Source organism: Pristis pectinata, chromosome 1 (genome assembly GCF_009764475.1).
Source record: "Pristis pectinata isolate sPriPec2 chromosome 1, sPriPec2.1.pri, whole genome shotgun sequence".
Lineage (NCBI taxonomy): Eukaryota > Metazoa > Chordata > Chondrichthyes > Rhinopristiformes > Pristidae > Pristis > Pristis pectinata.
The window spans coordinates 12,655,737-12,680,178 of NC_067405.1; the positions used below are offsets into that span (position 1 = coordinate 12,655,737).

Consider the following 24,442-nt stretch of genomic DNA (forward strand, 5'->3'; position numbering starts at 1 on the left):
CACAATCTACCTTGTTATGATCTTGCACCTTATTGTCTACCTGCAATGCACTTCCCTGTAGCTGTGACACTTTACTCTGTATTCTGTTATTGTTTTTATCCTGTATTACCTCAATGCACTGTGTAATGAATTGATCTGTACGAACGGTATGCAAGACAAGTTTTTCACTGTTCCTCGGTACATGTGACAATAATAAACCAATACCAATACCAAATTTATATGGTCACAGGCAGAAAGTGCAAGCACCACACAGTTGGCATCAAAGGTCAGGACTGAACTTGGATTGTTGGAGCCGATAGCCAGCTGCACGAACTGCTATGCCCATTTTAGGAGATCTTGCTGCAGAATTAGTTAATGGCATTTAATTTGTTTTACTATCACCCACCATAACAATGTAATAAGATGGATTTTATATGTTTTCTTCAACAGCAAGGACAATTGGGTGGATTCTATAATAATAGTAACTCATATCTTTAGTTCACAGAAACTTTATCAAGCAAATCTTGGCAAAGAACCATGCTAGAGGATATGAGATCAGTTAACACAAAGCCAAGAAAAATAGATAGATTTTCCAGAGTTTCTTGAGAGAGAGGTAGAAATTTTTAGACAGGAGGGGGAGCTAACGGCACAGCCGCCAAGAGATTTTGATGGGCAAGAAGATCAGCGTGGACGTGATGGGCTGAAGGGTCTGTTTCCATGCTGTAAAACTCTATGACTCTGGAGCAAGTATTTCAAATAGTGTAAGAGCAACAGAAGGTTACATGGTTCAGGAAGACAATTACCATGGAGGACTCTGAAAACAATGATGTATTATACCAACCCAACATTAAAAGTTCCACCTTGTAATGATCAAATATTTTTCTGTTCCCAATGATCGGAGCTCAATCAACTGAGAGCAGTGATTTGTATTAAGTTCTTAGAAAGGCCACAGAGTAGGTTTCACTTGGATCGGGCTTGGGCTGCAGTACTTCAATTCTTTGAGGGGGATCACAGAAGCTGGAATGGTTTTCCATAGAGAGGGAAGGTTAATAGGAGATGAGTGGAGGCTTTCAAAATTTTGGACAGTTTTGACACTAGATGAATTTAAAAAAGGTTTCCATTTTTTGGAAAGTCATTGTAGGACGAGTGGACAGTCAGAAACTTTTTCCTGGGGGCGAAAATGGTTAACATGAGAGGGCATAATTTTAAGGTGATTGGAGGAAGGTATAAGGGGGATGTCAGAGGTAAGTTTTTTACACATGGAACGCACTGCCGGCAGAGGTTGTGGGGGCAGATACATCAGGGACATTTAAGAGATTCTTAGATAGCCACGGGAATGATTGAGAAATGGAGGGCTATGTCGGAGGGAAGGGTTAGATAGATATTAGAGCAGGATAAAATGTCGGCACAACATCGTAGGCTGAAGGGCCTGTACTGTGCTATAATGTTCTATGTTCTGTGACATGTAAGCTTGGTAAATTGGTTTATTATTGTCACATGTACCAAGGCACAAAGAAAAACTTGTTTTGCATACCGTTCGTATAGATCAATTAATTTAAACAGTGCATTGAGGGAAACAATAAAACAATAACAGAATGCAGAATAAGGTCTCACAGTGACAAAGAAAGTGCAGTGTAAGAAAACAACAAGGTGCAAGGCCGTAACCAGGTAGATTGTGAGGTCAAGAGTCCATCTCATCATATCAGGCTAACCGTTCAATAGTCTTACAACAGTGGGATAGAAGCTGTCTTTGAGCCTGGTGGTACTTGGTTTCAGGCTTTTGTATCTTCTGCCTGATGGGAGAGGGGAGAAGAGGGAATGTCCAGGGTGGGTGGGGTCTTTGATTATGTTGGCTGCTTTACCGAGGCCAGTGGATGAAACAGTAGAAGTGACAAGGACCTTTGTTTTTACACAGGACTATGTGATAATCTGATTCACAGCACTTGAATGGATGGTGGAACCAGATTCAAAAGGTAGTGGATAAATAGTGGAAAAGATAAATCTTGCAGGGTCGTGTAGGAACGTGGGATTGATTTAATACTTCTTTTAAAGAACATCTACTGACTCAACAGGCTGAATGGGTACCCTCTTTGCTGGATAATCCCAGCGAATTCCCATTATAGGTGGTAGATAATTGTCAACACTTCTTACAGCTCACTGTGGGCTACCACTCCATATCATGCTTCATTTTCTTGGGGTTGTGTGCGAATATATTTTCTTCCATTCGCTAACATCGCTTAAAATCTTACAAATGTGTTTTACTGGGTAACGTGACCTTTTTATATTATTTCCAACATTATTAAACAGGGAATAATATACCCAGCGCTGTTTCATTCCCTCTGACATTTCCTTCACTAAATGCCATTCATTTCAAATTAATAATATTAACTGGGGTGAAAACATTTATCATATCGAATCCATGGTGAACCAATAAAACAGAGAGTACAAATTGCTTATAGATATATTAGGAGGCAAATGGATAATGTTTTCATATAATTGTCCTTCACTGCTATTGTAGAAGAAGCTATTAAGTAGGATAATGATAGGTTGGAACATGTTCAACTTTTGTCAGTTACATATGCCAATGTTAAATTTCCAGGCCACTGATTCCAATATGCTTTTCATCCAATCCTTGTCATTCATCATGATGTGAAATGTGAAAGAGCTTCAGCTGGAGAGAGATCAGCTGCTCAGGTGATCAGTAAAGGACTAAAGGGCAGAAAGAGCCCATTTGGCCCATGGTATTCATGCTGGCCAAAGAAATAAAAAACTAGATGGCACAGTCGTACTGCAGGCAGTGCAGATGTTTCAGCGTTCCAGTGAGCCAGTTTCAATTTTGACCTCTGATGCTGACTGTGTGTAGCACCTACCACTCTCTGTGTAAAAAAACTCACGCCGCACATCCCCTTTAAACTTTCCCCCTCTCACCTTAAAGCTAAGCCCTCTAGTATTTGACATTTCTGCCCTGAGAAAAAGACTCCCCCATGAAGAGAACCTTCTGTTCCTACCATCTAGATCTCAATTAAATCTTCCCTCAGCCTCCTCTGATCCAAAGAAAGTTATGGGAAAGATAGTACCCAAGTTGTCCTCATTACTAATATTTTCAGCCCTGGCAACAACCTAGTAAATTTTCACTGCCCCATCTCAAATTGTATAATGTGATGCAGTGACAAGAACTGTCCACCAAATTGATATTTCCAAAGTAGTGGCAGTATTTTTGTGCAAAATAGCTGGGATATATTATTTATACTATTTAAGTGGAATAATACTGCCAAGTTGCAGCTGAACAGTTGAAAAGGCGAACTTCACCAAGTTTGGTAAATGATAACAACCGTACCAGAGAGGGCAGAATCAGAACTCTTAAATTTAAATAGTAAATCTAAACTGTCATCACAAAAGATTTTGCTCCATTTGGAGTTTATGTTTAGAGAAGCGTAGAGTCAGTTTGTGGAGATATAAAGTGAACAAAAACAACCTGTCAGAATACTCACACACTGTTTTAGTACTACAAAATTTGATGCAGTTGTCTGTAAAACTTGGAAGGATGCTTACAGAAATTTCCAACAGAACACTAAATACAATGCCTCGACCACCAAAAGACATTTCCCTGGTGATCTTCCGAGTACTGCTTCACTGGGGTAGGTTATACTTGACTCAGCCAGAGACTCACATTTGCTGCTTTCATTCATACTATCTTTCAGTGCCACCATGGGTATAATCGAGTTCAAGGCCCCAGCCGTTCCCCGAAGCAGAGCAGTTTGCAGACTGCAGCACCACAAGTAGCAAAAACTGAAGCCCTGGTTAGGATCAGCCTAATGGCCTTTGATGTCCAAGGCATGTTTCCAAGTGTCTTTGATCATCAGAGACATTTAGAAACGACTGAAATAGACTTAAATAATTAAACATCATTTAAATAAAAAAGTGAAACACATTTATCCAATATATGTTGATTAAAACATCAATATCAATTAATATAGAGAAAAAATAAATCACTTACCTTTTCTGTTCAGACTGGTGATCCTTTCCAAATGAATGGTGTTGTGTTACTTCTGCCAGTCAATGGCTTGTGTAAAGATGAGGGGCCAGATACGAAGTGCATCTGATCCTCTGCTCAGAGTATTACTGCTCAGCCCCTGGACTCACTGCTAAATTCAGTCACGTGGATGCACGAGGATCTGACCTTTACAAACTCATGACGCAGAAGAAGGCCATTCAGCCCACTGAGTCTAAACCAAGTCTAGGAGCAATCCCACTTTAATCCCATTGTTCTACTTATTTTCCTGCAATTTATTGTCTCTAACATCACCATCAACATACTGGCTCTTCACACTCTTGCTACTTTTCAATGGCCAATTAACTCTCCAACCAACATACCTTCAGGATGTGGGAGGAAACCAGAGAACCCTGGGAAAACCAATGCAATAACAGGAAGAACATGCAAATTCTGCACAGATAGCACCAGGATTAACTCTGGACTACTGGGGCTGTGAGGCAGCAGCTCTACGCTGTGTACTACTGTGCCAGCCAGCAAATTCTGTCATCTTGTGATGAAATGGGGAAGTACAGAAGTTATTGCTGACTCGTGAGGAACACTGCACCAATTGTTCTCTTCCATAGAATCGTACAGCATGGAAACTGCCCCTAAGACTACTGAACAGTTCCCTTATACGATGAGACGGACTCTTGACCTCACAATCTACCTTGTCTGACCTGGCACCTTTTTGTCTACCTGCAATGCACTTCCCTGTAGCTGTGACGGTTTACTCTGTACTCTGCTATTGTTTTTACCCTGTACTACCTCAATGCCTGTGAAATCAGTACAATTGACAATAATAAGCCAATACCTTTCAGCCCACCTTGTCCATGACAACAACGATGCCATCAGCCCTCTTTAGGCCCACATCCCTCTATCCCTTTCCTATCCAAGTACCTGTCCAAATGCCTTTTAAACACTGTATCTATCTGCATTCACCCCTCCTCAGGCAGCTTGTTCCAGATATTTACCACCCTCTTGTGTGAAAAACTTATCCCTCACATCTCCTTTAAATTTCTCCCCTCTCATCTTAAACCTGTGCCCTCTACTTGCAGACTTTCCCGCCAGAGAAAGAGACGACCTATCATATCTGTATCCCTTTTAATTTTATAAACCTCTATAAGGTCACCCCTCAGCCTCCTAAGTTCCACTAAGAATGAACACAGCCTGTCCAATTTTTTTTAAGAGGGCATGCATTTAAGGTGAGAGGGGGTAGGTTTAGAACAGACGTGAGGGGTACATTTTTTTACTGAGAGAGTGGTGGATGCCTGGAATGCGTTGCCTGACAGGGCAGTGGAAGCAAATTCATCGAGGGCTTTTAAGAGGGGCTTGGATGGGCACATGAATGAGAGGAAAATAGAGGGATATGGGATTCTGTAGATAAGAGGGAATAGATATGTCAGCACAACATTGTGGGCCGAAGGGCCTGTTCTGTGCTGTACTGTTCTATGTTCTATGTACAACCATCCTCCATTCCAGGCAACATCCTAGTGAATCTCTTCTGCATTCTCTGTATTGCTATCACATCCTCCCTGGAGCGCGGCAACTGCACACAGTACTCAAAGTGAGGAAGTAAAGGATTAATAAACTTTAACTATATTCATATCTTAAGATGGATGAGAATTATGGCAACTCGAAATACTGATTTAAAAAGTGTCTTTCAGGCCAGAGCAGCCACACCACTGTTTTTCCTGGGCTGGATGCTGTGTGATAATTGCTGTGTCTGGAACTTAATTGGATTCCCATCATGTTTAACTATAGGGATGATAGTCAAACTTAACAGGAAATGGGAAGGCTGTCTCAAACAATGAAGGTGATACCTGCCTTTGTCTTTCCCGATTTCACAACAATTAGCTGAACCTGGGGTGTGAGGCTGCTCTTTGTCCATCTGCAGTAGCCCTTTGTCCGTTTCCTGCTCAACCCAGAACTGGGGAGCCTGGCTAATTAAAGTGTGCGTGACAATGTTTGTATAAATAACTGCTTACTCCTTTGTACTTCGGAGAACTCCACTGCAGGCTCCACGAGGGGAATGCTGGCGACTGGCACATTCCAGGCTGCAGGAGTACGTGCTGAGGGACGCACTGAAGCTGGGTGCAGCCAGCGCGAGGGCCCAGTGGGGAAGGACGACAGTTTAGGGTTCTTCTGCCACAGGAGAAGGGGGAGCGGGGTCAGGCGAGGAAGCCGCTCAAAGGTTGTAAATATGGGATTGGGGTATCACCCCAGGGAGCCACATGTGTGGCATCGGCGCTGTGTTTTTTATATATAAAAAGGTAACACTAAGAATTGAACTGTACACGAATGTAAAGGTTTGAACAGTTTTTATTATTGTATATGGTTTCCTTTATTATGAATAAAGTTTATTTCGATATATAAAAAAAAATTTCTCGCTAGCAATATATTGCTAAATAAATGCGTTTGAAGTAAACTGTGGCACTGTGTGATCTTCCAACAGACAGAAGGGGAACTTCAAAATCAGGTTAACAGAAGAGAAGTCTAACCAATGTTTTGTACAGCTGCAATGTGATGTCCAGACTCTCGTACTCAATTCCTCAGCCTATGAAAGCAAGCATACCAAATCCTTTCTTCACTAACCTATGAATATGTGCCACAACTTTCAGTGAGCCATGGACTTCCATCCCAAGATCAAGTACATCAACGTTCCTCCTCCAAAAATTCAATCAGATTTCAGGATCTCCCCTGCATAAACCATGTTGCCTCCTCCTACTCAATCCCTGCCTCTCCGGACATTTGTGTATGGAGATTGCTTTGCTGGAGACAGAATCCATTCAAGAATCTCACCCTCAGCTCTATTAAAGAAAGGGGGGAGCAGATATGATTGTAATTCCCCAAAAGATGAGTAAACAAAAATTGCAGGGGAAGAGTGGGATTAATTGGTTATTTATTTTAAAGTGCCTGCATGGAACAATGGGCCACATGGCTTATTGAATGATGTGTTGCATCATTTTACTTACGTCTTGTTCTCACTCTTCAATAAGGACTCATGCAGATTTTTGTCTCACAGACTGAATGGAGCTGAACCATCAAAAGTCAAACAGCCCTTCAGGTAAAGCAGCAACTCATTTGCACTTCTTCAGGAGGCTAAGGAAATTCAGCATGTCCCCTTTGACACTCACCAACTTTTATCGATGCACCATAGAAAGCATCCTATCTGGATGCATCATGGCCCAGGACTGCAAGAAACTGCAGAGAGTTGTGGACACAGCCCAGTGCATCATGGAAACCAGCCTCCCCTCCTTGGTCTCTGTCTTCACTTCTCATTGCCTTGGTGAAGCAGCCAGCATAATCAAAGACCCCACCCACCTGGGTCATTCTCTCTTCTCTCCTCTTCCATCAGGTGGAAGCTACAGGAGTCTGAGGGCACAAGGACAGTTTCTATCCCACTGTGATAAGACTATTAAACGGTTCCCTTATATGATGAGATGGACTCTGACCTCACAATCTACCTTGTTGTGACTTTGCACCTTATTGCACTGCATGTTCTCTGTAGCTGTGACACTTTACTCTGTACTGTTATTGTTTTTACCTGTACTACCTCAATGCACTCTGCACTAACTCAATGTAACTGCACTATGTAATGAATTGACCTGTACGATCGGTATGCAAGACAAGTTTTTCACTGTACCTCAGTACAAGTGACAATAATAAACCAATACCAATAATGTATTGCACTCTGTGCTCATGATATGGACTCCTATACATTGGAGTGACCAAAGATAGAGGGATCGTTTTGCAGAATACCTCTGTTCAGTTTGCAAAGTGATCCTGACCTTCCAGTTCCTGTCACTTTAGTTCTCCATCCCACTCTGGCAAGAGTCATAAATAGACAGACAGAATGGAAATGAGCCATTCGGCCCATTGAGTCCATACTGGCTATCAACCTCCTATTTACACCAATCCTACAATAATCCCATTTTTTAAAATTCTCCCCACATTCTCACCAACACCCCCCAAACTCTACCACTCACCTACACACCGAGGGCAAGTTACAGTGCCAATTAACTTGCCAAACCACACGTCTTTGGGATGTGAGAGGAAAGTGGAGAACCTGGAGGAAACCCACACAGTCACAGAGAGAATGTGCAGACTCCACCCGGGCCTCTGGTGCTGTGAGGCAGCGTCACCACCAGCTGCACCTCTGTGCCACTGTTCTCTTCCTGTTAGTGTCGATCCAGGAATAAACCTGGGGGCTTCCTCACTTGTATGGGTAAGCTACCCATCAGGAGAGCCTGTAACTTTATACCTTTGTTTTTTTTTAAATAAAGGTGTCTCATTGCCACTATTGGGAAGTAGCTTAACCCCAGTTGAGTGGTGCACTTGAAAGGACCCCTTTCAGAAAGAAAACTAGCAATGCTTCTTAACATTTTTTAAATGTTTTGGAAAATATGGTTTTATTGGTCTTCATAGCATATAGTTTTACTGTTTAATATATCATGCCATTTAGTTTAAATTGCTCTACTAACCTATTAATCTTGCAATGACACAACATTCAAGGGTAGAACTAATTGATGCACTCATTGTATCATAGACTCCCTGTGGGCGAGGAGCTTTAAACAAAGCTGTCTCACTCACACTGGTAAGGTTAAACTTGCCCTAATCAGCAATGCTGGCAATAACTATTATACGTGCTCTGCATTGCAGAAAAAACTTTCTGGTGCTTGTTCTATGTGATGCACTGGAGACATTTGAACAGTTCAGGGCAACCAATGTAATCTTGTATAGATAGCTACATGAAACATATAGCCATGAGTGCACTGATTTATCTTCCTCTCAGTCTGTTTAATTGCTTATTTATAATGCAAATGTGTGTGTCTAATATTAACTATCTAATTACTGGTGGTACGAGACTTGAGAGTTAGTTGTAATACCAATACCAATAATAGGAGTAATCTTAGTAATAGTATTTATCAGGGATCTTATGAGTGCAAATTTTAAAACAATTGGACAACAGGAAATCATCTGCAGGACAGACATAAACTTTCTTGCCTGTAAACCTATGAGTACATTTGCTAGTTAGAGAAACAAGGATTATTGTAAAATAAAATAAGTTAAAGAACAAAACAATTTTCCTGCCCTTCTCCACTTTCAATGAAATTGAAGTATTTCATGAAAACATTGTTTTGGAAGCTTTAGGAGTTGCTTGCTTGCCCAGCAACCAGAGGAAGCTTGCTCAGCTCTATCCTCATTATTTAAAGTACCACAACATATTTTTATAATGCTACACTACTATGTTATAACCTGGTATATACCACACTACCATGTTATAACCTGGTATATACCACACTATCATGTTATAACCTGGCATATACTTTATAAGTGCTTTCAGCCATGGGTTATTCTGTGGTGCTTAAGGTGTTATCTTAATCTCTTTGTTCCTATTCTATTCTTTGTAAAGTCCAACATTTTAAAAATATTGCGATCATTGCATAAAGTTACATCTGTAATTCCAGGCTTAACTATAATACCTGAGCAGTGAGAAGGCAATGATTTAGTATGGCAAAGGCTCTCCATAGTGAAGATTCTGCATGACATTTTTAAGGTTTAGTCAGAATTACCTTTAGGCAAATACAGCAACTAATTTGGGACATAGCAAAGTCCTACAAACAACATTGAGGTTTATTTGGGAAATCAAGGGAAAAGGGGTTGATGGAGGAAAGTAACGCTGAGGTAGAACACAGTGGTGTAGTGGGCAGACACGATGATGTAGCAGTTAACGCGACACTACTACAGCGCCAGCAACCTGGGTTCAATTCCGGCTACTGTCTATAAGGAGTTTGTACGTTCTCCCCGTGTCTGTGTGGGCTTCCTCCCGGTGCTCCGGTTTCTTCCCACATTCCGTACGGGTTAGGAAGTTGTGGGCATGCTATGTTGGCACCGGAATCGTGGCGACACTTGCAGGCTGCCACTAGAACACTCTATGCAAAAGATGCATTTCACTGTGTGTTTCAATGCACATGTGACTAATAAAGAAATCTTATCTTATCAAAGATCAGCCATGATCTTATTAAATGCCAGAACATGCATAAGCGGCCAAATGGCCTATTCCTGCTTCTATTTCAAATATTTTTATTGTTGGTTGATTTAGCTGAGGTTTCAGGATAAATGTTGTTCAGGAAACCAGGAGAACTCCCTACTCATTTTTGCAAACATTTCCAGTGATTTTGATCCTGGATAGTCATTCCCAAAAGCAAAATACTGCAGAAGATGGAAAATGGAAATAAATACAGAAAACAATGAGCATACTCAGCAGGTCAGGCAGCATCTGTGGAGAGAGGAAAGTTGCCTTTCCTCTCTCTGGCCAATTATCTTTTAGCAGAACAAGGAAAGGTCAATGATTTGAAACATTAACTTTGTCTCTTCACAGATACGACCTGTTGACTATTATGTTGCATCTTCTGTTTTATTTATGGCTTATTATTTCATACACTTCAGACAGGATTGCACTGCCTTGCAATAAGTATTGTGTTATAGACCATGGTTAATGAGAAGTCTGACTATTTAAAGGATTGCTTGTGTACACATTCTTTGTAAGACTATTGAATGATTTCCTAGTACGATAAAATGGACTCTTGACCTCACAATCTACTTCGTTATGACCTTGCACCTTATTGTCTACCTGCACTGCATTTTCTCTGTAGCTGTAACATTTTATTCTGTATTCTGTAATTGTGTAACCTTGTATTACCTCAATGTACTGTGTAATGAATTGATCTGTATGAAAGGTACGCAAGACGAGTTTTTCATTGTACCTCGGTACGTGTGACAATAATAAACCAATTTATCTTCCACAGCACACTACCCCATACAGGGGCATGAGCAGGAATTTAAAGTTGCCCACATTCAGAATGACATGTGGTGTGCAATTTAAATTTGTAATCTTTTCAAATAAAGACTTTTGGGATCTTGACATTATTAGCAAGCCTAGCATTTATTGCTGATCCAAAATTGTCCTCGAAAAGATGGAGTGAAGCACCTTCTGGAATTGTTGCAGTCCCCCGATGAAGATGCTCCCACAGTAATGCTGAAGAACAAGTTCAGGTTTATACCCAGCAGTATTTCCAAGTCAGGACGGTGTGTAACTTGGAGGGTATCTCTGGGATATATGCATGTCACCTGAATCTACCTAATGATTGGGGAAGGGATAGTGAGCTTCGTCCATGTGAGCAACATTCAATTTCCTTCTGTACACTCAACACCATCCCCACCACCAGATCAAGGACTCCTCCCACCCCAGACGTTCATCCCTCTGCCATCAGGCAGAAGACGCAAGAGCTTGAGAGCATGTACCACCAGGCTCAAGGACATAAGAAATAGGAGCAGGAGGAGGCCATCTGGCCGTTTGAGCCTGCTCCGCCATTCAATATGATCATGGCTGATCTGGCTGTGGACTCAGATCCACCTACCTGAGTCCAGCTCCAGCTTCTATCCCGCTGTTATCAGACTCTTGAATGGACCTCACATATGCTAAAAGATGAACCCTTGACCTCCCTATCTACCTGTCATAGCCCTTGCACTTTATCTGTCTACCTGCATTGCACTTTCTCTGAAACTGTAACACGATATTTTGTGTTCTGTTTTTCTTTTTACTACCTCGATGTACTTACATATGGCATGATCTGTCTGAATGGCACGCAAACAAAAGTTTTTCACCGTATCTCGGTACATGTGACAATAATAAACCAATTCTCGCACCCCAGTTGATTCTTTTTATTCTAATCGAACCTCATCCAACATTCGTCATCAATTCCCAACAGAACCGCAGCTCAGTGCTATTCTTAGGATGCAAAAGGGAAAATACATCCAATAGTTCTTTTTCCCAAGGCCTATTATAAATGACCACAGAGCTTTTCCATTCATTATCAGCAAACAAATAATAAAAAAAATCAACAGCAAGTGATGTCCCCAATGATTTCTACACAATTCGACTTTTCTGTGTTTCCAGCTGAACATTTTATACTCATTATCTGTCAAGACAAATTTCCATCCTTTAAACATGGGTGTTTGTTCTGCTCTAATCAAGCTATTGCTAATCCTTCCCTTCCTCCAGACTATGCTTGTCTTCCTCCTCTGGAACTGTAATCTCCCTTTCCCTCTTAACTCTAATCTTGTTTGGCTCAGTGTGCTGTGTTTTGGGAGATAATTAGCTGCCTAAAATGATTTGCCTGGAGCTAAGTGCTGCACTCTACTTGCACAATTCCTCCCGCTGTCACCGCTGACTATTTCAATTACCTGTGGTGATGTCCGCTTGGCTCCACGATAATTTATGGACAGTTATTTTGAGCTTCCCCTTGACCAGGTAAATCTGCAGTACTCCAGAGGTTCCGTGGAACTCGTTGTACAACAGCAGCCCATCTTTGTTCCAGGTGCGAAACTGGAAACTGACAGAAAGGCCGTCCATTTGAGGCTTTCCGGGCAGCAGCAGGTAACTGCTGGAAGTCATGAAGGTGACCGGAACGATGTGAGGCTCCATACATGAGAAGGTCACGTTGCCCTGGAAGAAATTAGAACATAGAACATTACAGCACAGTACAGGCCCTTCGGGCCACAATGTTGTGCCGATATCTTATCCTGCTCTAAGATCTATCTAACCCTTCCCTCCCTTTTTCTACCATTCATGTGCCTATCTAAGAGTCTCTTAAATGTGCCTAATGTATCTGCCTCCACAACATCTGCCAGCAGTGCAGAGTGGTGGAGGCAGATATGTTAGGGACAATTGGAGGGGGAAGTGGGGGCAGGATGGTGGTTGAAGAAGAAAAGAAAATCATTTTATATATAAAACAAAACATTTTTGAGTGCTTTGAAAGCTCTGTTGGTTCCAATTAGTGGCTGACAAAGATATATTTGTAGCAAAACTCTTCTCTGGTCATTTCTTCTCTGGTCAGAGTTATAGAATTATACAGCATGGAAACAGGCCCTTCAGCCCAACTGGTCCATGACGACCAAGATGCCCCATTCAAGCCAGTCCCATTTGCCAGCATTTGGCCCATAACCTTCTGAACCTTTCCTATCCATGTACCTGTCCAACTGGCTTTTAAATGTTGTTATTGTACCTGCCTCACCACTTCCTCTGGCAGCTCATTCCACATAGATACAACCCTTTGTGTAAAAAAAAGTTGTCCCACAAGTTCCTATTAATTCTATCCCCTCTCACCTTAAACCTATGCTCTCTAGTTCTTGATTCCCCAACCCTGGGAAAAAGACTGAGTGCCCCTCATGACTTTATTCACCTCTATAAGATCACCTTTCAGTCTCTTACGTTCTAAGGAATAAAGTCCTAGCCTGTCCAACCCCTCCCTATAACTCAGTGCCTCAAGTCCTGGCAACATCCTTGTAAATTTTTAATAGATTCATAGAGCACTACAGCACAGAAACAGACCCTTCAGCCCATTCAGACAATGCTGACCTGATCTTCTGCCTAGTCCCATCCACCTGCACCTGGACCATATCCCTCCAAACCCCTCCCAGCATGTACCTATCCAAACCTCTCTTAATTGTTACAGTTGAACCTACACCTTTCACTTCCACTGGGAGCTCGTTCCACACTTGCACCACCCTCTGAGTGAAGTAGTTTCCCCTCAGATTCCCCTCATGTATTTCACCCTACACTTGTGTCCTCCAGTTCTAGTCTCACCATCCTTAGGGGAAAAATCCTATGTGCATTCACCCTATCTATACCCCTCATAATTTTGTATACCTCTACAAGGTCTCCCCTCATTCTCCAGTGCTCCAGGGAATAAAGTCCTAACCCATTCAACCTATCCCTGTAACTCAGATCCTCAAGTCCCAGCAACATCCTTGTAAATTTTCTGTGCACTCTTTCAAGCTTATTGATATCTTTCCTATAGGTAGGTGATCAGGACTGCACACAATACTCTAAATAGAGCCTCACCAAAGTCTTGTACAACTTCAACATAACATCCCAACTCCTGTACTTAATGCTCTGATTTATGAAGGCCAAAGTGCCAAAAGCTCTCTTTACGACCCTATCTACCTGTGACGCCACTTTCAAGGAACTATGGATCTGTATTCCCAGGTCCCTTTGTTCTACCGCACACCTCAGAGGCCTACCATTCACTGTGAAAGTCTTACCCTGGTTTGTCCTCCCAAAGTGCAACACCTCACACTTGTCTGCATTAAATTCCATCTGCCATTTTTCAGCCCACTTTCCCAGCTGGTCAAGATCATGCTGCAAGTTTTCATAGCCTTCCTTGTTGTCCATTTTTCTGCACTCTTTTCAGTTTAATAACAGCTCTCCTGTAGCAGGGTGACCAAAACTGAACACAATACTCCCAAGCGGTCATGTTGGTGTGAGGGAGCCTGCCTTCAAAATTCAGTTTTGATGAAGTCAATAAGTGTCACTGAGCTGTAATGAATTTCTAGGCAATTTGAATAGAATCTGCATATAGCAAGGTATCATAGTTACTAGACTAATTTTTATAGGTTGGCACCACTGATTCAGAGGCACGAGTTCAATTCCCATCATAGCTGTTGGAGAATTTAAATTTGAGTAATTAAATCAATCCGACCTTAAAAAAAGATAAATATTAGTCAGCGTGTAACCATATATCTACTGGATTGTTGTTAAAAACTCATTTTTGTTCTGCAGGGATGGCAATTTCTCGTATATTTTGCACAACATGAAAGGAGGCTGTTCAGCCCATCGAGTCTATGCCAGTTTTTAGAGAAATCCCATCAACCCCATCCTCCCCCATTTATTTCCCTGTCACCTTTTCTTGCTCACATCCTTATCAACTTCCCTCCCTGATTCTCCTGCTATCCAGCCACTCTAAGGGTAGTTTACTGTGGTCAATTAGCATATCTTTGTGATGTGGGACCCAGGGGAACCCCAAGCAGTCACAGGGAGAACATGCGAACTCACACAGACAGCACCGGAGGTCAGGCACGGTAGTGTAGTGGTTCATGTGACGTTATTACAGTACCAGCGACCTGGATTCAATTCCGGCCTCTGTCTGTAGGGGGTTTGTACGTTCTCCCTGTGTCTGCATGGGTTTCCTCTGGGTGCTCCGGTTTCCTCCCACATTCCAAAGACATACGGGTTAGGAAGCTGTGGGCATGCTGTGTTGGCGTAGGAAGCGTGGCGACACTTGCGGGCTGCCCCCTGAACACTCTACATAAAAGATGCATTTCACTATGTGTTTCAATGTACATGTGACTAATAAAGATCTTATCTTACTGAGATCAAACTGGATCACTGGAGTTGTAAGGCAGCAATGTTAACTGCTGCCAAATGTGCTAACTTTAAATCTGCCATCTTTATTCACTGTGACCTAAATGTGATTTTAAGTTCATGGCAATGTGGTTGATATTTAAATGCCCTTCAGTTCAGAGGACAACTTGAAATGGACAATAATCCCCAGCACCATTTACATCTCATGGACAAACCGAATAAAACATGACCAACACTTTTAAATTGAAGTTTTCATTAGTTTTAGGAAAAACAGTAGTGCAATCAAAATTGGCATATTTGATTTTGGTCCTTACACACCAGCAGCCAAAGTCAAACCTTCCCCCAGAGTAAAATGCCATAAATGGAGCTCATCTGAACCAGTTGGCAATGATTTCTTAAAGGCTGGTCATTCTTGATCCACTTCAGAGCTCCATGAAGAATAAATCATGGAAAAATCAAAAGAATTCTGTTTTCAATGAGCATTCTAAAAAAGATGCCACAATAGAATGAAGGGGAATGCAGCCACACACACACACACACACACACACACACACACACACACACACACACACACACACACACACACACACAGATGGATGTAAGATTTGTTGGATCTTTTAATGTGAGCTCTTTATCAGAATTAGGCAGCACAGTGACACAGCTAGCATAGCTGCTGCCTCACACCTTCAGTAACCCAGATTCCATCTTCATTTCCAGTGCTGTGTGTGGGGTGTGTATGTTCTCCCCATCATTGTGTGGCGTTTTCCTGGGTAATCTGGTTTCCTGCTGTGTGCCAAAGACACACAAGAGTAGTTGACCACTATAAATTGTCCCTGGCATAGTAGAATTTGAGGGAAATGAAGGGAATGTGGAGTGAATGGAGTAGGACCAGTATGGATGTATGTTTGATGGCTGGCATGGACTCAGTGGGTGATAGCGCCTGTTTCCATGCTTCCATACTCTATTATTCTATATCACAGATGAATCATTTAAATGGAGAATGGAGAAAGAAGGGTAAAACACACACACACACACACACTCTACTTTCTAAGAAGCTTAAGGAGATTCAGCATGTCACCAAATACTCTAACAAACTTCTATACATGCACTGTTGAAAACATCCTGACTGGTTGCGTCACAGCCTGGTACAGCAATTCCAATGCACAGGAATGCAAGAGGCTGCAGAGAGTAGTGGACACAGCCCGGTCCATCACAGCACAGCCCTCTCCACTACTGATAGCATCTACAGGAGGTGTTGCCTGAAGAAAGCGACATCAATCATCAAGGATCCCCCACCATCCGGGTCAAGCCCTCTTCTGATTGCTACCATCAGGCAGGAGATATAGAAGCCTGAAGTCCCACACCATCAGGTTCCGGAACAGCTACTTCCCTACAACCACCAGCTTCTTGAATCGACCTGCTCAACCCTAACCCTACCTCAGCAGCGGAACACTACGGACCACCTCTTGCACTATGATGGACTTGTCTTTGATTGTGTTTTTTTTGCACTAAAGTCTTGTTTTTGCAGTTTTTTTTCTCTCTCTTCACTGACTTGTACAATTTATACATAATTTATATTCTGTGTGTTGTCTGAATCTACGTGCCTATGGTACTGTTGCAACCAAATTTTTCATCATACCTGTATCTTACCATACTTGTGCACATGAAAAATAACTCGACTTGAGACACACCACCACCATCACATACTGAAGCAAAAAGTTTATATGAAACACAAAAATAGCACAGGAGGTAGGAACTGAATTAGCCAGAAGTGAAAGCACAACATACTCTTGGCTCTGCACCTTTGGCAAAGGGAAAAGCACCAAGTACGAAGATCAATGCTTCCCACTTGAGCATTGTTACAGGAAATGCCAGCACATCCACACAGAGACCAAGTGTGAGCAACAGTCAGTCTCCGAAATTATTAAAGAGGCTATAGTGGTAATTACCTTTGCAGTTCTGAGCACCCCATTGTAGGAATGATACACCAAAATGGGATTGAAATTATGAGGATAGGCTAGTCCTTTATTAAACAAGAACTGGAAGAGTTAATGGATAGCTTGAGAGTAGCTTTCAACAAATTGTGATGGGTTAAAGTGAGTTGAGCACAATGGACTGCTTCCACTGAAATACAAAGGTAAATTGCAAAATAATTTGAAATTGAGGTCAGAAAATAATTTTGAGGCAGTGTTTCAATTGCAGAATTGCCATAGAAGAGAAATTAGTTTGATGCATGAAAAATGAATATTAAAACCATGAGGAAAATAGACTCAGAATATCAATAGGTTGAAATCTCTTTTGCTGGGCTGTAAATGTATATTGTCATTTGTGTTGGTTCCTTGTCACAATGTGGGCTTAACGGTGCATGGCATTAACTGTAACTCAAGCTCTGTACCAAACCAGATCTTAAAAATGCTCAGATGGTTTTTATTATCCTTCCCGAGCTCTGCATAAACTGAAGCAATAAAACAGTCATTCCTACCTGCAATGCTAAAAAAAACATGCAGAGGCTTCCTCTAATCAAGGGTCAGAACCACAGAAAGCAGCCTCAATCAAAAAATGAAGGTTACTCTGCATCAGTTGTGTTAAAGTTGGCAGCTACAGTAATAAACACTTTTTGCATAACCAGAGGTCAGTTTCATTTAAGTGATGGTGTACAATGGACAACCAATTATACATCTCTAGATATCCATTTCCATTAAGGGGAGTGAATAAATAGTATTTTATCCAATACGGGCCATCCAATGTTAATCCTACCCAAACTTTAATAGTGATAAGAAGCTTGTTAAAACAGAGACAAAGAGACTGCAGACCCTGAAGCAAAAATTCTAGCTGTTGGAGGAACTCAGCAGGTCAGGCAACATCTCTGGAGACAGTGAGTTAGTCAACATTTTGGATCGAGACCCCTGAATCAGGACTGAAGGTGTAGAGGGGGGATAGTCAGTATAAAGAGGTGAGGGGGAGAGGTGCAGCAGGCGCTGGTACGTGATAGGTGGAACAGGGTGAGGTGGGAGATGATGGACAGATGAAGCCAGGTATGGGGAGGAGAGAGTGGGGATAGAGACGAGAGGCTGGAAGCTGATAAGTGGAGGCATAAAAGGCTGCAGATGGTAGAATCTGATAAGTAATAAGGGTGATACGTGGAACCAGAAAAGGGAGGGATGATGGAACGAGTCGGAGAGGGGATAAGAGACTCACTGTGTTAAGCGTGGGTAATGGGTGGATGGAACCAGGTGAAGGGTGGGAAAGAAACTGAGTAACAGTGGGGTTGGGAGGTGGGGAGTGCTTGGTTTGAAAAGAGGGGGTGAGAAAACCTGGGTGGATTAGGAGAAAGTAATCCAGGGGTACAGGTGTACAAAGTTATTCCACAAAGACTAAGGGGTATTTGGAACTGTTATTTCAGTGTTAGTTTAATGAATCAAAAAGAATTTTCAAAGTAATCTTTGTTTTACAATATTATGTTTTGTGATGTGGGCATTACTGGCAAAGATGGCGTAGTTGCTCTTGAGGAGGTAATGGTGATCTGCTTTCAGGAACCACTACAATTGTAAAAGTTGAAACAATTTGCTTTAAGGCATGGTAGTGTAGCGGTTAGCATAACTCTATTACAGCACCAGCGACCCGAGTTCAATTCTGGCCACTGTCTATGTTCTCCCTGTGACTGCCTGGGTTTCCTCCAGGTGTTCCGGTTTCCTCCCACATTCCAAAGAAGTACGGGTTAGGAAGTTGTGAGCGTGCTATGTTGGTGCCAGAAGCGTGGTGACACTTGCGGGCTGCCCCCAGAATACTCTACGCAAAAGATGTATTTCACTGTGTGTTTTGATGTACATGTGACTAATAAAGATCTTATCTTATCTTAAATTCTTCCTCGTCTCCAATCAGCGACTCATTATTCTGATTGTTATTAAGTGTCAGAGCAGGCTTCAAGGGCTACACAGCCTGGATGTGAACCTATTTTATATGTTATTTTGTTGCAGTTATATAAGTTGTTGGTGAGGCCACACTTGGAGTATTGTGCAGTTTTGGTCACCCTCTTATAGGAAAGACATTGTCAAGCTGGAGAGGGTGCAGAAGAGATTTACGAGGATGGTCCCTGGACTAGAGGTGCTGAGTTATAGGGAGAGGTTGGCCACAGTGCATCTTTGTCCCTCAGAAAGTAGGTGAATGAGGGGTGACCTCATTGAAGCTTAAAAAATCATGAGGGGTATGGATAAGGTAGATGGTTATAGTCTTTTCCTCAAGGTTGGGGAGTCAATAACTAAAGGGTATAGATAAAAGATAAAAGGGGAGAGATTTAAAAGAGACCCGAGAGGTCTCTTCTTTACACAGAGGGTAGCAAGTACCTGCAATAAGCTGCCAGAGGAAGTGGTTGAGGTGGGTTCAATTGCAACATTTAAAACGCATTTGGAAAGGTACATAAGAGTGGAGGGGCTTGGAGGGTTATGGGCCGAACGCAGGCAAATGGGACTAGCAGGGAGGATGCTGTGGTCAGCATGGAGCAGTTGGGCTGAAGGGCCTGTTTCCATGCTATATTGCTCTATGACTCTATGATGCGGAAAGGAGCTCACATCTGTACCTGACATGGGCCCAGGACACCTGTTTGTACTGATGTAAGAGGCAAGGTGATTGTATTGTTAGCCTGACCAATGAGCTGTGTTATATTTATGAATTGACAGTCCTTTATAATATTGGGTCTTCATCCTGTCACTCCCCATTCAAAAGAACTGTGGGAGTACCTTCACTGCAAGCACTGCAGAGATTCATGAAGGCTGCTCACCACACTTTCTCGAGGGCAACTCGGGATGGGCAATGGATACTGGCTTTGTCAATGACATCCAGAAGCAAAAAGTGAGCAAATTAAAGTGATTGAGGATGTTTTAGATTCTGAACTTAATGTTTATCTTTTGTTGAGAGTGTTGGTGAAGTCACATCTGAGTACAGTCTTGGTATCCATATTTAAAGAATATATTTGTTTGGGAGGATGTATGAGATTGATACCTCAATGAAGAGGTTGAGCAAAAATTGAGTAAAAATGTGCCTAAATGCTTGAGAGCTTAGACAGAAAGGAAGTAATCTAACTGAACCATTTCTGATCCTCAGGATAGATGCCGGGAGGATGGTTTCCTGAGTGCAGAAATGTAGAACTAGGGGGATAAGGGCTAGAGCCTCAGGATAATGGGTCACCATTTAAGCCTTGGACGAGGAGAAACTTTTTTCTCTGAAAGGATTGTAGATCTTTAGAATTCTCTACCACTGAGAAGCTTGAGTCATTAAATTAGAAAGATAGATTGTTGGGCTATCAGGAAAGGTTTATGTGTATTAGATGATAAGATATCTTTATTAGTCACATGTACATTGAAACAGAGTGAAATGCATCTTTGCGTAAAATGTTCTAAGGGGAAGCCCGCAAATGTCACCACACTTCTGGCACCAACACGTCTTTGGAATGTGAGAGGAAACCAGAGCACCTGGAGGAAAGCCATGCAGTCACAGGGAGAACGTATAAACTCCTTACAGACAGCGGCCAGAATTGAACACGGGTCACTTGCACTGTAATAGCGTTACACTAACTGCTGCACTACCGTGCCTGAAGGGTTAGGCAGGAAGGTGGAGTTGTTGCCAACGATCAGAACAGCCGAGACCTTCTGAATGGTACAGCAAGATCAAGAGTCACATGGCTAGTACTTGCTCCTGTTCCTCGTGTTTCCTGTGTAATGGTTCTATGCCTTTTTTCCATTAAAGTTCTAGATTTGCGCATCTAGAATGTGTGTGTGTGTGTTATACTGGAGACAAAATCAATACCGCATTCCTGCCGAGGGTCAAATTTGTTCTGATGGAGTGCATTAAAGCATTACTGTACATTATAAATTTTATCTTTCTGTTTACTTCCTCTGTTAAATCCTACGTTAGTAATTGGCCACCAGGATTCCACTCCTGATATATGATAGGCCATGACTTTACCAGGGATGTACCGAAATGGATTTTATCTGACTTTGTAACCCGGTTTGTGTTATAAGATTTTGCACAAAGAAAAACGATTGAACTGCTCTTAAAATCATAGAATCAGAGAAAATTTACAACACAAAGTGAAGACATTCAGTCTATTATGTCTGTGCTTGATGAGAAAGGGCTTGTCAACCTCATCTCACCATCCTCCACTGGCCTCGTAGCCCTGCAAGTCAAGTGCACGTCCACGTACTTCATGTGGGTTGAGGGTTTCTGCCTCTCCCTCCCTTTCAGACAGTGTTTCAGGACCCCACCATCTTCTGGGGTGAAAAATAATCCTCAGTCCTTCCACCACTAAACTGTACCCCTTTGGTTTTGGCCTTTTGCTGAAGGAAATAGGGCTTTCTTATTTTATTTAGGCCCCTCATTATTTTATACACCTTAATTAGATCTCATCTTAACTTCCTCTTTTCCAAGGAAAATAACATCAGGCTAATGAATCTTCCCTCATGGCTAAGCTTCTCAAGGCCAGGCAATATCCCATTAAGTCTTTGAACTTTTTCCAGTGCATCAAGCCTTTCCTGTAATGTGGTGACCAGAACTGTTTACAGTTCTTCAGCTGTGATCTAACAAGTGTTACACTATAATGTGGCAGGTTCCTTAAGATCACAAGATGTTATCAAAACATCTAGTACACATATTCAGCTTCATGGAAGACATCTGCTGCATCATGAGGCTAGCAGAATCTTTGATGAATAAGATCAGAGACCCACTGTTAACCATTGACCAACTCAGGAATGAGATATTCTCAGCTGCACACTGATAACATGATGCTTATTCATGTCAGCACAGAAATAGAACAGTATGATTTACGGCATCATAGCATGGAGAATCTTTTTGACAACTGCAACAAGCAGTCTCAAAAGCCACCATTGTTGATTAACATTTTAATGAGTGATCAATCATAATAATTACATTTCTTAGCAGCACACACCCATGCACAGCTCAGATCTCTGGTGAATGACATTTAGCTATCAGTCACGGCAGGTAAGATCTAAAGATCTGGGCGTAAAAAGAAAATAAAACTGATGAAGATAGGCAACCAATGCTTAATAAATAAATGGTCGATTAATAGTGACAATCAATTATATAATGACTAATAACTCGAGAAATCCTTGGATTCTGAAACAATAGTTAGCACTTATATTGGACTTTAAGCATAACAAGAGGCATTTCAAAGAGGCAATCTCAAATAAAATTACATTGAGATAATTTGAAAGGTAGCCAACTCTTTAATCAATGAATTTTATGGATTAACTTTAAAAGAGTGAGAAATAAATGTTTGAAGCAGGGAATTCCGAAACCTAGGGAGGGCCACCAGTGGTAAAGCAATTAAGATTAGGATTATCCAATAACCTGGAGTCATCTTCTTGGACAGCCCCTCAGGACTAAGGACAATTTACTTCCATTCTAGTTTTGTGAGTTCTGAAGTGAGTAATGATGCTAGTGTGGGAATTGCACACCTTTCTGCAGATTAAGTAGAAGGTGTCTTAAGGGGCAGGCGGGTGGGTGTTTTGTGAGGCGGCTCGATCCTTCTACCATTTACTCTGGGCTTCTGCATGCTCTTGATCATGAACTTGATGTTCTCAATACCATTCCAAATGCTCCTTCCCCATCTGAGACTCCCAAGAGTCAGTTGCCATGTTTTAAAGATATAAGATCTTTATTAGTCACATGTACATCGAAACACACAGTGAAATACATCTTTTGCGTAGTGATTTTGGGGGGCAGCCTGTAAGTGTCACCACACTTCCGGCGCCATCATAGCATGCTCATAACTTCCTAACTTGTACATCTTTGGAATGTGGAAGGAAACCGGAGCACCCGGAGGAAACCCACACAGACACGGGGAGAACATACAAGCTCCTTATAGACAGTGGCCGGATTTGAACCTGGGTCACTGGCGCTGTAAAGCATTATGCTAACCACTATGCTACCGTGCCTGCCTAAAACCCTTCCAAGAAGGGTTTGAACATATACTTAAATCTTTTTCTTTTACAAAGATCTATGTAACTATATTCAAAGCATACTAATTGATTTGAGTTAGTGAACAATAAGATGGCAGATGTGTACGTTTCCTATATTTTTGCCTCAATGACAATAATTTGGAGATGATTGACACATCCATCCCACATTTTAAATCAGGTTAATTTTTCTTTTAACTCTCTCAGAGAATTTGGGCAAGGCCATATACTGGCCATCCCAAAGAACATAAGAATATAAGAAACAGAAATAGTAGTTGGCCAGTTGGCTCACTGAGATGATAGAAATAGAAGTGTGAGATTAACACAGAGAATGCTGGTGATCGTCAACAGGTCAGCTAGCATCTGTGGAGAGAGAAGCAGAACTAATGTTTCAGGTTGATGATCTTTCATCAAGACTAGGAAAAGTCGGAACAAAAAAAATGTTATATTGCAAAGAAAGGATGAAGAGATGAGAGAACAAATGGAGAGGTCCATAATAGGTGGAGGGCAGGAGAGAAAGAATGGCAAATAGCTGGCTTCACCAACACATGTCTGATACATTCCTTCCTGAGCTTTACCCTATCAAACACCTCTTCTTTTGTTCTCTATGTCCTGTCCCCTATTTCCTTGCATCTTAAAATTTGTTTTATCCTTAACTTTTTCCAATTCTGAGGGATGTCCAATGACCCAAAACACTAACTGTTCTTTTCGCCATTTGTTGTTTGACCCGTTAGGTATCTCCTATATTCCTCTTTTGAAATCCTGCTTTACAGCATTTGTAGATTCTCATTTCTTGATTAAAATGAAAGTGTACCTTGTTCCCATCAAATGGTGCATTTTGTTATATCCAGTTTCATCAAGATCAAATGCCACAGTTTCATTATTAATTCATTCCCAGAGATATACTGTTTCTCAATGCTGAATTTAACGAGTTCCTTACCACAACGTGTATCTGAGGTTTGCGTCTCTTGGCAAGATCAATAATATTCACTCCGTTGTAGTAGAGGTTTTCAATACAGCCATGGAAATTCTTCCTCAGAAATGTCACCGACTTGCCAGGAACTGGAATCCCTCCAAAGCTGAGCTTTTGAGCAACAAATGAATAAATAAATTATTATGTTACTCGATAATGAAGAAACCACTCCCTAACTTGGACCAGTTACAAGTCCCCAGGTCAATAACCAACTTTTCATACAATACCCACTCAGGTGTGGCTAAATTGACAACACTATCAGCTCTGAACCAGAAGTTTAA

The 24,442-nt window shown here is 41.7% G+C and overlaps 1 protein-coding gene across 3 annotated transcripts in view; it reads right to left on the reverse strand.

The window, feature by feature from the left end:
- The window catches only part of LOC127572752 (contactin-associated protein-like 5), a 1,205,714-nt gene that overhangs the window by 640,092 nt on the left and 541,180 nt on the right, over positions 1 to 24,442 (reverse strand). For all 3 annotated transcript variants that reach the window (XM_052020359.1, XM_052020369.1, XM_052020350.1), the window contains exons 7-8: positions 24,129 to 24,272; positions 12,260 to 12,521 (exon numbers count right to left, since the gene is read on the reverse strand). In XM_052020359.1, coding sequence (XP_051876319.1) covers positions 12,260 to 12,521; positions 24,129 to 24,272 — 406 coding nt within the window. The remainder of the gene's footprint in view (positions 1 to 12,259; positions 12,522 to 24,128; positions 24,273 to 24,442) is intronic.